General features: G+C 45.6%; 1 protein-coding gene across 3 annotated transcripts in view; it reads left to right on the top strand.

Moving 5' to 3' along the window:
• The first annotated feature begins 6930 nt into the window (after positions 1-6930).
• The window catches only part of PPP4R2 (protein phosphatase 4 regulatory subunit 2), a 28675-nt gene continuing 22541 nt past the window's right edge, over positions 6931-13064 (top strand). Inside the window, exons 1-2 of one of the 3 annotated variants that reach the window (XM_083795096.1) lie at positions 6931-7255; positions 7905-7986. In XM_083795096.1, the coding sequence (XP_083651222.1) occupies positions 7222-7255; positions 7905-7986 (116 nt within the window). In that variant the 5' untranslated portion in view covers positions 6931-7221. Of the gene's footprint in view, positions 7256-7306; positions 7357-7688; positions 7741-7904; positions 7987-13064 lie in introns of those variants that run through there. The other 2 variants (XM_083795097.1, XM_083795095.1) reach the window with 2 other exon arrangements.

A 13064-nucleotide genomic window follows, 5' to 3' on the forward strand; every position in this document is an offset into this window, starting at 1 on the left:
AATTGTTTGTGCTTCAAAAGACACAGCAATGTTTGGAAATTTTGCTTTCATTCTGGACTGGAATAAAAAACAACCTGTCAACACCTCCTTTGAAGTGAAAACAAAAATTGAGACAAAACAAGAATCATCGTTTAAGATTAACAAAGCACTTGGTTAATGTTTGGAGGTAAAACATTTTGCTTTTATATTTCTATAAATACACCATAATTGCTTATGTTATTTTGTAAAGATTATAGTATAGTCCAAAAATGTCTGAAAACCAAAATATTTTGGTCATAAATGATGCACTTTTTTAAAAGACAAACTTTTTTTTTTAAAAAAAGGGTCATTGATTGATCTGCTCCTGCAGAAATGTCTTTCCATGAAAGGGAGGCTGTTCCTGAATCCTTTGTTGTTCCTGAGGCCTTCTAATTACCTGCTCTACTGGTTCGGGTTGTACAAAGCTGGTGCCTTCTTGGTGTACGCGCTTTTCAAAGATCTCCTTCCTGTTCTGCTTGGCTCTTCTGAAGGGCAGGTTGTTTTGAATACCAGCTTCCTCACACCTTAGGCTCCAGGTGAAAAAACAAGTCTGCTGGTAATCTGAACGATCTGTTAGTTTGTGGGGTGGTGTAAAAGCAGCCTCGTGTCCTAGGGGTGTACTGGGAGGAAGGTATGAGAAAGGCAGCTTGGAATGAGTACTACACTGGCCCTGAGTTGCCGCAGGCTCTCATAGTTCCAGAGAATCAGGGGGACTTGATCCGAGTTAGTTTTGGGGCCAGTGGCTAACTTTGCTAAAGCCTGGAATATTTACCAAATGTAGCTTTTTTTTTCTTTTTTCATCTTGCTGTTGGTACTTTTAACATAAAAACCCAACTCCCACAAATACAGTTTTTGTTTTCAGCCTTTTCTAGATTTCAGGCACCCCAACTGAGCTATTCTCATCTTTTGATATTCCCAGGCCTTCCGGATCTATTAAATGATCTTCAGCGATTTCCTCAGAGGAGGGATGTGATTTGTCTTGAAGTGGCTATGAAGTACTTTTAAATTAAATAATAAATACACAACTTTTTAGTGTCTTTTTTTTTTTTTTTGTATCGTGCTGGTGTTCCTGCAACTATTAACTTAATAAAAACACCCAAACCCTAACCTCCTCATGTAAATCCTATGATGTATATTGATATATAATTCTTTTCTGAAGATCTTAAGTGGGTCTTGAAACAGGGTTCTTCAGATTTTCTTAGGCTCACTCTTCATATTCTGCTGCATTGCACTTGATATTGAATTGCTACAGATTATTTCAAAGCGTGCTAATCAATTTCGGTTCAAACTGAGTTAAAAAACCTTACAAATTGCTGTCACACATCAGTGAATGAAATTAAGCCAGGTTCGGTCAGGAATCTCTAGATACCTAATGTAAGCTTCATTACTGAAAGTAAAGGTATCTGCTGATCGTACGTCTTACGTTGTTGCATTCAGCATTACAGCTATTGATCTGTGCCCAGGGCTTTGATGCTGTATAATTCCGTGGAAATTTTCAGGACTGTTAGAGACCTAAAGCTCAAGAATCAGGTTTTGGTTGTTGGAAAGACCTTCCAGGGCAGTGAGGAAAAGCAGCGCACCTGAGCCCCTGCTGCTGCCGCGGGCAGTAATCCTCCCTTCCCCTTCTTCCCCCGAGTGCCGCTGCTGCTTCCCCGGTGTTAGCAGTCCGGCCACGCTGCTGCACGAGAGCTGCTGATGGTGTTGAGTTAACCTTGCAAAAGGAATAGTTTTCAGCTGGCTCAGTGCAAAGGAAAGAACTGGAAATGCAAGAATGCTCTTTTTGGGGAGTGCGCGTTAATCTCTTAAAGATCCATCAGAACTGGCAACATTGGCTTCTGTCTTTTGTCTGCATAGTGTGTCACGGTTATGTTGCTGTAACTTGGTTTCCAGTTTGTTCTAATTTCTGTTGGTATTTTAGGAAGATGAGAACGTGGAAGCACATGATAATGCCATATAATTTGTATGTTACGTCTCTCTTCCTTCAGTACTGATGAGTATGAACATAATTCTTATCAAATCAATGCTTGATCTGAGCTTCTCAAGTGTAAGGTTTTTTTTATTTTTTATTTTTAAATGAGATTTGTCCAACTGCATCAGGCAGAACTGGATTCATATCGCTAAGATATTAGACCCGGTCCTGCTCTCTAAAAATTCTAAATAAATAAATAAATAAATCTAAAATAGGCTTTATATAAACTTAGTGCCAAAAGAAAAAATCTGGATTGGAAAATGATTTCTCATCATTCTTTTGTTATAAGTTTAAAAGCACCACATCTCCTTTGCTAACGTTTTTTCATTGTTGATTCTCAGTAAATACTCCACAAGCAGCATTGGGGATTTACACAAAATGAAATCGTGCTCTCTGTGTATGCTTTATTACAAGGCGTGCCAAATACCTTTCAAAGAGTAATTAACATTTCTGTTTCATTAATGAAGAAACTCAGGTATGATTGCCTAACTCATTTGGTTGAGATCACACAATGTATTAATGATGAAACCACACACAAGTTTTTTTTGTCTTCCAGGATTATATTTAAATGTTTCTCCTTTGAAAATAGAAGGGAAATAATGAATTGCTGTGAATCGAAATATTTTTCAGTTAGCTGTGGGGATGTGGGTTTCAAAACATGCAGGCCTCCCCTAATGTGAGCTTCATCCTAAAATGCATTTGAAATAATCTTTGTTACCACCCAAACATGCAAAGTCATTTGTGTGCTCTCTCTGCCTTATTTCCAGAGAAATAATTATGGTTTTTATTTTGTTCCTGCTCCAGAGGAAATGATTGTCCTCTAAGAAAGAGGTAGACACTATTTGTGTATCTTTAAACATTTTCCCTGAAACACAAAACAAACAAAAAACCCACAGTGTTTTCATTTAATTTGCAAGTCTGTGGTTAAATTTCCAAGACTTCTTGATGCCATAGTTCAATGTTTTTATTTTTTGTTTCTAAAAAAAATCTATTTCAATGAAAATGTCTTTCCTATAGGAAACAAAAAGCTGTTGGAAGTATATACTTTGAAAAAACGGTCTTTTATTAATTCTAGTGGAGGAAGGAAGGAGGAGAGGGCTGAAAAACAGAAAGCATTTTCTCTTACTGTTCCTGTGGTAAGAGGAAGGAGGAGAAACGACAGGGAATATGGCTTTACTATTTATTTTCTACAAGTTGGGGAATGACACTTTTAAAAATGAAAGATTGCTGTCTCTTTGAAATACCCTTTGCACTGAAAAAGCAAGTTTTTATAGATTTATGTACACATTCTATATCAGTGAGCAGTATGGAAAAGAGGACTAAAAAAAAAAAATGACAGAAATTAGACATTTTCTGTTGTGGCAGTGCCTGCAAGGATTCAAAGGCATATTGAACTGTATAACTGAAATTTCTCCATAAACTGTTTTTCCAGATCTTAATAAGCATTGCTTTCCACAGTCTACTGGTATCTTCAGAACATAGTCAACTTTTTAAATGATTCTGAAGAGGGCCTAATCTAGTCAAATGTCTATGCTTTGTCATTTTAATAAAAATTGCTTTCAGTCCAAAGATACTTGTAACCAGCACATTTTGTCAGTCTTCCAAAAAATTTGGTTTTGTCTGGCTAACAGTAAGGAAGCGGGCATGATCTCACCAACGGCAGTGGTTTAATTAAGCTTATTGAATGGAGCTACTGCCTAAATGGCAGGCCATCGTTCAGTGTTCCTTATGTGTCACTTACGTATCTGCGAAAATACAAAATGTTGTCATTCTTACTTGGTAAAAATAGATTTGGAACTAGAATAGATTTGCTTTCTAGTCTGAGCAAGTGGAAAGGAAGTTCATTGATAATGAGGAGTCAGTGTTAGCATACAGTTGGTTTGACTCTTGGGATTCTCTCGCACTATGAAATAAAGATCTTCCTTCAGTGTCATTCCCCAACATCTTATTTAATGTACCTTGCTATTAAATAAAATTATATGACATGTAAGTGCTACGCTCTTATAATACAAGTCCACTTTTTTCAAAACAGAAGTTAAAAGGATTGGAGTGAAACCAGAGGTACTTTTTCCCTATTGCTTGAATCCTGCCAAAAGTATTATATTAACTTGTATCTCACTTTTAGAGACAAGATCTGAGCGTGGTGGCCCCTGTTGGCTTTACCTATCCTCAGAGCAGCATCTGTTACAGCGCAGTGCCAATGAAATTCATAACTTGACAGCAGTGGCACAGAAAGTTGGAGGGCTGCAAGCATGCCTACCACATTGTGCAGCATTAGAATCAAACGTTCTGCTACTGCTTTTTACTTTCTGCGTGCAAAGAAGTAACTCTAAAGTGCTTAGTAAATAGGTCGAGTGTGTTTTATTCTATTACAAAATTAGTACTTAGTTCCATGTTCCTGTGCAGAACATAGAACAAGAATTTAGATAAAAGTTTTTTTTCAACTTTAGTGAAGAAATGCAATGTTTTACCAGTTTAGGACACTCTAATTTGTATCCTAGGGTTTTTAAGTAGGTTGTAGAAGTGCACTGGTCTTTAAAATGTATGTTTATGCCTCTCTAGGCTTGTTTTGGCTGGTGGAATTCTTTAAGAGCAATCATGCTGGGAAATGCAGTTTCTTGGGAAAAACTGAAAATTGAGAGCACGTGACCACCTCCAAGAATTATTACAGAGAGCAAGCCGGGCTGTGGATGTGAGCTGATGTGGTATCTGAGCGGAACTGCGGTCAGCTGGGGTGTAGAAGTTATTTAAGAGAAGCTGTGTTTTAGGAAAGGTATGTTCTCCACTCTTTTGTTGTAGTTAAGGTTGCAAAGGTAAGCTGTTATTTTTGCTGCTTTAATTGGACTTTGACACCTCTTTTAAAATAAAGGGGACCTCAACAAAAAGAGCATAGAGTAACTTGTAATCTGAGTTGTATTGTCCTTTTCTATCATCAGTGTACCTGCGTGCAATTAGCACTTCTGTTTTTCAGGCCAATATCCAGTATTTGCTTTGAAACCTTCCCCTGTCCTGTCAACTCTTCTCAACGCAGCATTTTCCATGTTGAAGAGATTTTTCACTTGCTTACCATGTGGAGTACCAACTGATGTTTTAGGGGAGAATGTTGTTAATACTGTAGGGAGGATATTATTGTCTAAGTATCAAAGCAGATTAATGTAGTTTCAGTTGACAGAGACTTCTAACGCTGGAAAGGCGAGCATACCACCGAGGGTATGACGCAGAAGGAGTCACAGTAGAAGAGCTGCAAGGGCAAGATAGCCAATAATAAAACTGGTAACAGTATCCTTGTTGGCTAACTTAGGGACAAACAACTCTAGGTTCATTTGCCTTCTCCCTAACTCTGCCCTTACTAATTCTTTCATTGTATCTCTGTGATGAGCAAAGTGGTCAGAAGAAAAATGACAGCTAAATTCAATATGGTTTTAATGCCATCTCATGCAGTGTGCTGTTTGTTTGTCTGGCCTAGGGTTTCAGTCATATCTTTGTCTCTGATCATTTGTTTGCTTAACAGAGTTAGTTAATGATGCTGCCTGGCTGCTAGGGAAATAGGCAACACAACGGACATAAAAGTAAGTAAAAGTGCCAAATCTTAAGTATTGTTGGGACTTTTCATGTAATTGACGTCCAGTGGGGAATACCATTTTCCTTTTTAGAAGCTGACAATTGATCCATGGCATCAAAGGGACAATTCCTTTGTAAAACACTTAGGGCTTGAAAGCAGCGCTTTAGAAAGCTTTGAGCTATGGCATGTTGGTCAGAGAGAGCCCCGAAATACTAAATCTGACCTATCCGTACCTACCCCAAGCCATTTTTGGAGTCAATAGAAGAGACTTTTCCTAAGCTCCCTGTGGCAGCACAGTGCTCAAGGGCAGCAGCTCCATGCTCCTCGAGGTGCCTCGAGCGATAGGGCCCATCCCCTGCGGCTGGCTTGTTCCACTGCTGCTGCTTCTCCGTCCTTTGGGCCAGAGGCCCAGGGGACTGCAGTAACTCCCCTCTGCCTGACCAAAGCCTTCACCAAGAGCCCCAAACTTTTTGTAAGGTATGTGTGTTTTCACAATAGTATGAACCAAGGATTTTGTACAGCCCAGTTGTGAGTATGAAACCATAAATAACTTGGATTAGTATTTTATGTAGGCTTCCTACAGTCAAAGAGACCTGAAAGGTTCTTGATTTTAGAAGGCATACTCTTAATGTATGCTTCTATATGATGAAATTGCCAGCAGAGACCACTCATTCCACATCTGTGCTCATTCCTGCATGCTGAAATCAAGACAAGGCATCACAGAAAGTTGCTCGCAGCAGGGCTGTGCTTGCCATGGGCTTTTAGCCCTTGTGGTGGTTCCTGAGCCAGGTCATCGTGCTGTGATGGATGCTAGCTGCGTTTCCACCCAGGGCAGCTGTGTCAGAGGCTTTCTGCCTCGTTGTTGTGCTGCACCTGAAAGGGAGGAGAAGGTGGCACAGGCCTTGACCTAGAGACAACATGGGGACCCCTTCAGGCTTTGGGAGCCCCTTGGGCATTAGGATCCCTTTGGGTTGAGGCTGTGGGGTTGGAGCAGGAAACCTCTGTGCCCCCGGACCCAGCCCAGCTCTGTACCAGGATTTTACCTCACAGCAAACCACCCCAGCTGCCGTACGCCTAGAAAAACAGCCGGCATTGCTCTTTGGCTACCTTACTTACAACTTTTTTTTTTTTTTTTTTTTTCAAAAATGAGTTTTCCCCTTTCCCTCCTGGCACAGCCCCGCTCCCCACCGGCCTCACCCCAGCCCCGGGGCTGGAGGCAGCCGCCCGCAGCCCCCGGCCTCCCGCAGGGCTCCCTCCGCCCGCGGGGGGGGGCCTCGGCCTCGGTGAGGACGAAGGAGGAGCCCCCGGCAGGGCACCGGCGTGAGGCGAGGCCGGCCGGGAGCCGGTTCCCTCCCTCAGGGCCGCGGCGGCCCCGCCTGGCGGCGGGAGGAGGAGGAGGAGGAGGAGGAGGAGGAGGAGGAGGAGGGCGGGCTGGCGGGGCCGCGCACGGGGACGGCCCGGGCGCCATGTTGGAGGCTTGCTGAGCCCGGGTTCTCTCTCTGTGTGTGTGTGTGTGTGTGCGGGTGTGTAAGGGCGGGGGAGTGTGTGTGTGTGTGCGGGTGTGCGAGCGTGTGTAAGGCCGTGTGAGAGACCCGGCTCCTGCGCGGGGTGCGGCGGGGCCGCCGGAGGGCAGCGGCGCCGAGCGCGGCCGGGGAGAAGCCCAGCGCGGATCATGGATGTCGAGAGGCTGCAGGAGGCTCTCAAAGGTGCCGCCGGGGCTTGGGGCGGGCGGAGCGGGGTCCTCACGGTGACGGGAGGCGGGAGCTGAGCCCCGGGGGAGCCCCTGCGCCTTCTCCCCTTCCCCGGGGTGAGGGCCGGGGGCTGCTCCTGGGGGGGGGGAGACGGGAGCCCAGGGGCGGCCTGTGGGGAAGGGGGGGGCCGATATCCTGCCCTGGAGCCCCCCACGAAGCCCCCCGGGCTGTGCGAGGGGCGAGCGGCAGCAGGGGGAGGCCGGGGGCCCGTTGCGGCTCCCCCCGGCAGGCCCGGGGCTGCCCCCGCCTGGGGCCGTGCCCTGCGTCCCCCCGTCCCTGTGCGCAGCCCCTCGGCACCCCCAGCCCCTCGCCCCTCGCCGGCAGCCCCCCGAGGAGACCCGGGGCCCTTCCTTCTCCGCGGGGGCCGCTCCAGAGAAGTTGCCGACCAACTTCTGCTGCTCGGATGCGCGCAGCTTCTCCTCACGAGAACGCCGAGCGCTGTGCAGGCTTGGGGAGTTGGTGGAGCTGCTGGCGTTGTGAAACGTGGGGGTATTTTGGTGGGAGTTGTGCCAGTTGTTAAAGCAGTTATTGTGGTTTTTAACTGTGATTTTTTTTTGTTCTGTTTTCTTTCTCTGTTCTTCTTGTGTCATCCTCGTGCCGACAGACTTTGAGAAGAGAGGGAAGAAGGAAGTGTGTCCAATACTGGATCAGTTTCTTTGTCATGTTGCTAAGACTGGAGAGACCATGTAAGTGCGACTTTTTGGTGATCCTCAGCTGTACCTTGTAGGATTCCTGACTTTTGAGTGAGGGGCTACCTGGATTCTCCTTTTTGTGTCTGCAGCGTGATTTTTGAGCTAAACAAGCTCACCTTGGTTCTCACACTAACTTTGGACGGGCTAGTTTCGTGTGCTGGTAGGTGGCTTTATCCGATGGAGGGGACTTTTGTGCAGGCCGTGCTGGGGGTATCGGTCAGATTTTACTGATCCTGCCCCACACAGCACAGCTGCTGCTCGCTGTGTTTGTGTGACGGGCAGGGGGGTTCAGGTGGGAAGTTAGCCGCTTGTTGTCGGGGCTGCCGTAACGCCTGCTGTGCGCAGCGGCCAGCAGCACGGTCTGCGTGACCACAGGCACGGCTCAGCTGTTCCATCGCCGCTTCGCGTGACGGACACGCAGTGCTGGCCATCATCTGAGCCCCTTTGGCCAAGGGGGGAACCGCCAGGAGGGGAGACCAGGAGGTGTTTTGTGCCGGGGAGGCACAAAACTCGCTCCCCGCTTAGTGCTGGCGCTCGTTCGCTTTCTAGCCTGCCGCGACCCTTTGCGGGGCCTTCCCCTTCCTCTCCTTTTCCCTTTCCCCTTCCCTTTCCCCCTTCCCCCCCCCCCGCCGCGCCGTGTTCGCCCCGGTCCGCCCCGGCCCACTTCCTGTAGCTCACTATTTGGCAGGAAGCGGGCGGGCCCCGCCGGGTGCGGCGTCCGTGTGCTCACTTTGTGGCACCCGGCCTGCCTCTGCCCCCGCGGCCTGGGGCCGGGGCCAGGGCCAGGGCCAGGGCCAGGGCCCTGCGCCGTCTCCCCCCGCCGGGGGAGGGCTGTGCTGTGGCTCCTTCAGCCCCTCCAGCCTGTAACAGCATTGTTTTTTTTTGCTAGCCCTGTACAGTCGCTGGTTGTGAGCGAACACCGAGCCCTGAGGTGCACTTTGCTCCTGGAGCAGGAGGCTCTGGCCCGGCCGCCAGGCCTGGTGGTGTGCTGTGCTCCCAGCGTGCGCCTGCTCCGCTGCCTCCTTTGGGTCTGTGTCACATACAGGATTTTTATCCTGCTCAGAAGTATTTTTCAGGCTGTTTTCCTTGTTTCTGCCACCAACACACGTATTCCAAAGCATTTTTAAAAAGTGAGTGTAAAGGAGCACGTCCTTTACAAAATTCCTCCCCAAGTGAAACTTGGAGTTTGAATAAACTTCGTTTTATTTCCATTGGGAAAATCTAGATTTTCTTAAAAATACTGTTTGATTATTACAAACTGTGGCTTAAACCTCAGCAGGAGTCAGAGGAACTCCACGCAGGCTCTGGCCTTTTGTGTTTTCAGGGTTTTATTTGGATTTGTTTCCTTTTTTTTTTTTTTTTTTAAGTCTGTACCCTTTTTGCAGCATTCTCAAACCTTTCAGTTACATTACATTGTTTCTAAAAAGTGTCAGACATGAGCATCAGCAGTGTTCAATGTAAGCTGGAGACAGACATGGAAATGCTGTTCCAGTACATCTGATTTGCTTCCCATTACCTATTAACTTCTATTTCTTCAGATAATATGCTTCTGTTTTCACTAACATGTTGTGCGTCTAAGTAACAGGAGGAAATTAGTAAAAATTAAAATGTCATTGTGGACATTCATGTAAAGACTGGTGGCTGGTAATACACATTTATAAGAGCCTGGTGTATATTTAGGCTAGTTCCTCTTGACCACTGTGATAGAAGTGTTGTAAGTGTTCCTGAATACAGACCTACTAAATGTGTCAATTTAAAATGAGCTAAATATTCTTTATTTCATGTTGTGCAAAAATAATTTTAATAGAAATCCAAAACAGTAAGACATGGATTGTCTGGGAAGCTGAAGTCTAAGAACATGATTTATAGTAATGTTAGTTAGGATTTTTATGAAGTTCAGAGCTCAGTTTGAAAAAAAAAAAGGTGATTAAGTTGGGTAATTGCACAGTTTGCAGACTTACTGAAAAACAATGGGTCTTATTCAGCCACAGCCTGTTCCTAGAGTAACAAACAAAAAGTACCCGCACAAGTGAGGACCAAGGCAAATAAGGACAAGTAAAACGTGAAGTATTTTTGCTTTGAGTTATTGTTTCTGGTGGCGTCACGTAGTGCTTGTGGAGGTTCGCTCTGCTCTGTAACTTGCTCTGACGACTGCTGGTTGTGTTCTGCGGTCTCCATCCTGGGTTAAAATGCAACGTTCTCGCCCCTCATACCTCTTCCTGACGTGGTTGCAGCAGACCTTGTAAAATAATTGATAAAATCAGTTTGAAAGGATGCTAATAAAGTAAACAAACGTGATTTTGAAGGTTCTCCCAGCAGAGCGATCGTGGCAGACCTAACTTGCTCGACAGACTGGAAGCACAGTCTCACTCCTGTAAGGCCATCGGGTGCCTCCCTGCCCCTGTTTGTTTCAATGTGCTTATTCATCTCCGGGAGTTAAGAACAGGTACATGCAGGTTCAGGTTAGGCTGTAATTTTACCCTTGTTTCTCTTGGCAGCGGTCTTGGCGAATACAGCCCTTGTATCGCTGCTTCACTTGTGCTTGTTCAACTGTTTATGTAGCTGCGTGGTAACCTAGAGCAGGAAAGTGCTCGCAGTTGTAACTTTCTCCTTGGCACTGGTGCTTTTAGCAGGGATCAGTTCCCAGACCCAGCTCGCCGTGCCCGTGGTAGCTGCAGCTATGTCAACACCGCGGCTGCTGAGGCGGTGCAGGGGAGGGACAAAGGGTGAGAGCCGTGTGAGCCAGCAGCGCAACCGTGATAAGGCCCTCCAGAGTATCTTTAGTAATAAAGTCTTTTCCATTTACACTGAAGATTTGGAATAAAAATGTTGCTAAATTTGGTCACCAGCGGAAATTTGGATGTTTTGTCAGTACCTCGCAGTAAAAGCGCAATCATGCAACCACCTGTGTTAAATTCATCCATTTGGAGTCTAAGACTATCTTCATGTGCATAGTTAACCATTCACTTAATTTGCGAGATTATGAGCAGCATTTACAAAAGCCGGTCTAAACGTCCTTTGGTATATCTCAACAGGAGCAACAAATGGATTGCTTGACTGCTTTGCAATAGTTGACTGCTTGACTACTTTGAAAGTTTGGTTTCTTAACAGTTAATATGGTAAGACTTTAGCCTCAGGTGGGATGTAAAGTATATGGCTCAAACCTTTTTAATCCTGTGTTGAGTTTTAGGATATATATATATTTTTTTTTTTTTTAAGGGAGTTATATATTCCTTAATTGATCTGACTTTACTAAGACATTAACATGGGTTTTCCTTGGCGAGACCAAGGAGAGTCAGGGGAGGATCGTTACAATGTGTTTTTCTATAGATCGTAAAGGATCAGCATGACTTGCAAAACTGAATAAGGGGAAGAGACGAAATTTGTTATTCTTAATACTTCACTGCATCTAAAAGACTTCTTTAAAAATAGGATATATTTTTGTGCTTTTATTTTTTGCATAAAAATTACTTTTTATCTTTTTATCTATTATTTCGAAGGTATAAACAGATTTAAAAGGCGGTACAAAAATTCACAACACTGCAATGCTAGGAGCAGAATACAAAAGTGAAGTACAGTTTTTATAAAGAATTACAGAAATAGAAATGGAAATCACCAGTGTCTTGCCTTTAAAGTTTTCTCTTACCTTTTAGGAAGTTATCTTGGATGTAAAATCACTCTGCCCCTTCAGTAGCAAAAATCCCATTTATTTTGGTTCTTCATGAAGAAGATCCAATTTGTTTCTTACTGGAATTTTCCTTTGGTACTAAAGTTAAAAATAAAATGTAGAAAACAAATGAGATCAAATAATCATTTGTCAATTCTTTCCGAGTTTCCCCTGTTCCTGCCCTAGGGCAGGCAACTTCCAAAGCACAGTTGTAACGTCTTCCTGTAATGCAGGGTATAATACAGGTCCTTACTGACAGTGAAGGAATGCAGAGATGTGTAGTAAGGTACCAAAATACAGAGGAGGACAGTATATATGCAGAAGTGATGAACTAACATAGTTCTCTGCTTCAGCAGAGAATACTCGGCCTGGCCAGGGCGTAAGGTAATTACACCAGTTTGTGTCCTGGATGCAGAATAAAGAGCCGTTCAAACACACTGACTGCACATTCCTTTGTGTAGACAAAGTCTTTCCTCTGAGTTTTCCTAGAAGATCTGAAATGCTAGTCCGTACCTCCTCTAAGGCTGAGGGCAGAAGTTGTCACTTCACTGGTTCCCTGGAGGATCAACATAGCTACAGTTCTGCAAAGCGTCTTGGAAATACATGTGGTTGTGGAGCAAAGAGGAGCACCTTCAGCGTCACCGTGGAGTAACAGAAATTGGAGAGGACTCCTGGAGGGCGGCCAGGCTGACCAAGGGGAGCAAACTCCCAAGTCAGATTGGGTGGCTCAGGTTCCGTTTTCTCAGGAAGGTCTCCAGTGATGGCAATTCCACGGCCTGCGTTTGTTGACTCGCTGTTTGACCGCTCACCGTTTGTCCCGGTGCTCGTGGCTCCCCTCCTAACTGGCTGGGATTCTCCTCGCAGCACCTGGCTTGCAGATGCACCAAGTGACGTTCAGCCTGCTGTCCCAGCACCCCAACTCCGTCCCGTGGAGCTGTTACCTCGCTGCCACCTGCCCCTGACGTGGCATGGCCTTACTCCGTTCTAGGGGCAGGACTTCGGGTTCAGACACCCCTGACCGCTGCTCTGGGGGCCGGCTGCCTGCCGAGCCTGTAGCCGTGCAGTGAAGCTGCCGAGGTGCTGCGGGGGGCAGAGCTGTGCGTTCTGCTGGGGTCCTGTGAAGCAAGAGTTCGCTGGCCTGCCCCCGGCCGCCCCGAGCGGTTCCGTCACAGAAGGCAGGGCGCTTGCTCGGGTGTGATTTGCTGTTGCTAAATTACATAACTGTAACTCTCAGTTACATAACCACGGTTCTCTCCAAGATAACAGCAAAAGGCGTTTTCAGGCCTTTTGATGCTGTTTCACGTACCCTGCGTCGCAGAGTGAATTTTCTGCCTGTTCCTTCTGAGTGCAGGTCTTCGACTTGGATCCCTCCAGCTTTTATTTTGTTACAGCGGTGAAATAGTTG

The sequence above is a fragment of the Anser anser genome (assembly GCF_964211835.1).
Source record: "Anser anser genome assembly, chromosome: 12".
NCBI classification, from domain to species: domain Eukaryota; kingdom Metazoa; phylum Chordata; class Aves; order Anseriformes; family Anatidae; genus Anser; species Anser anser.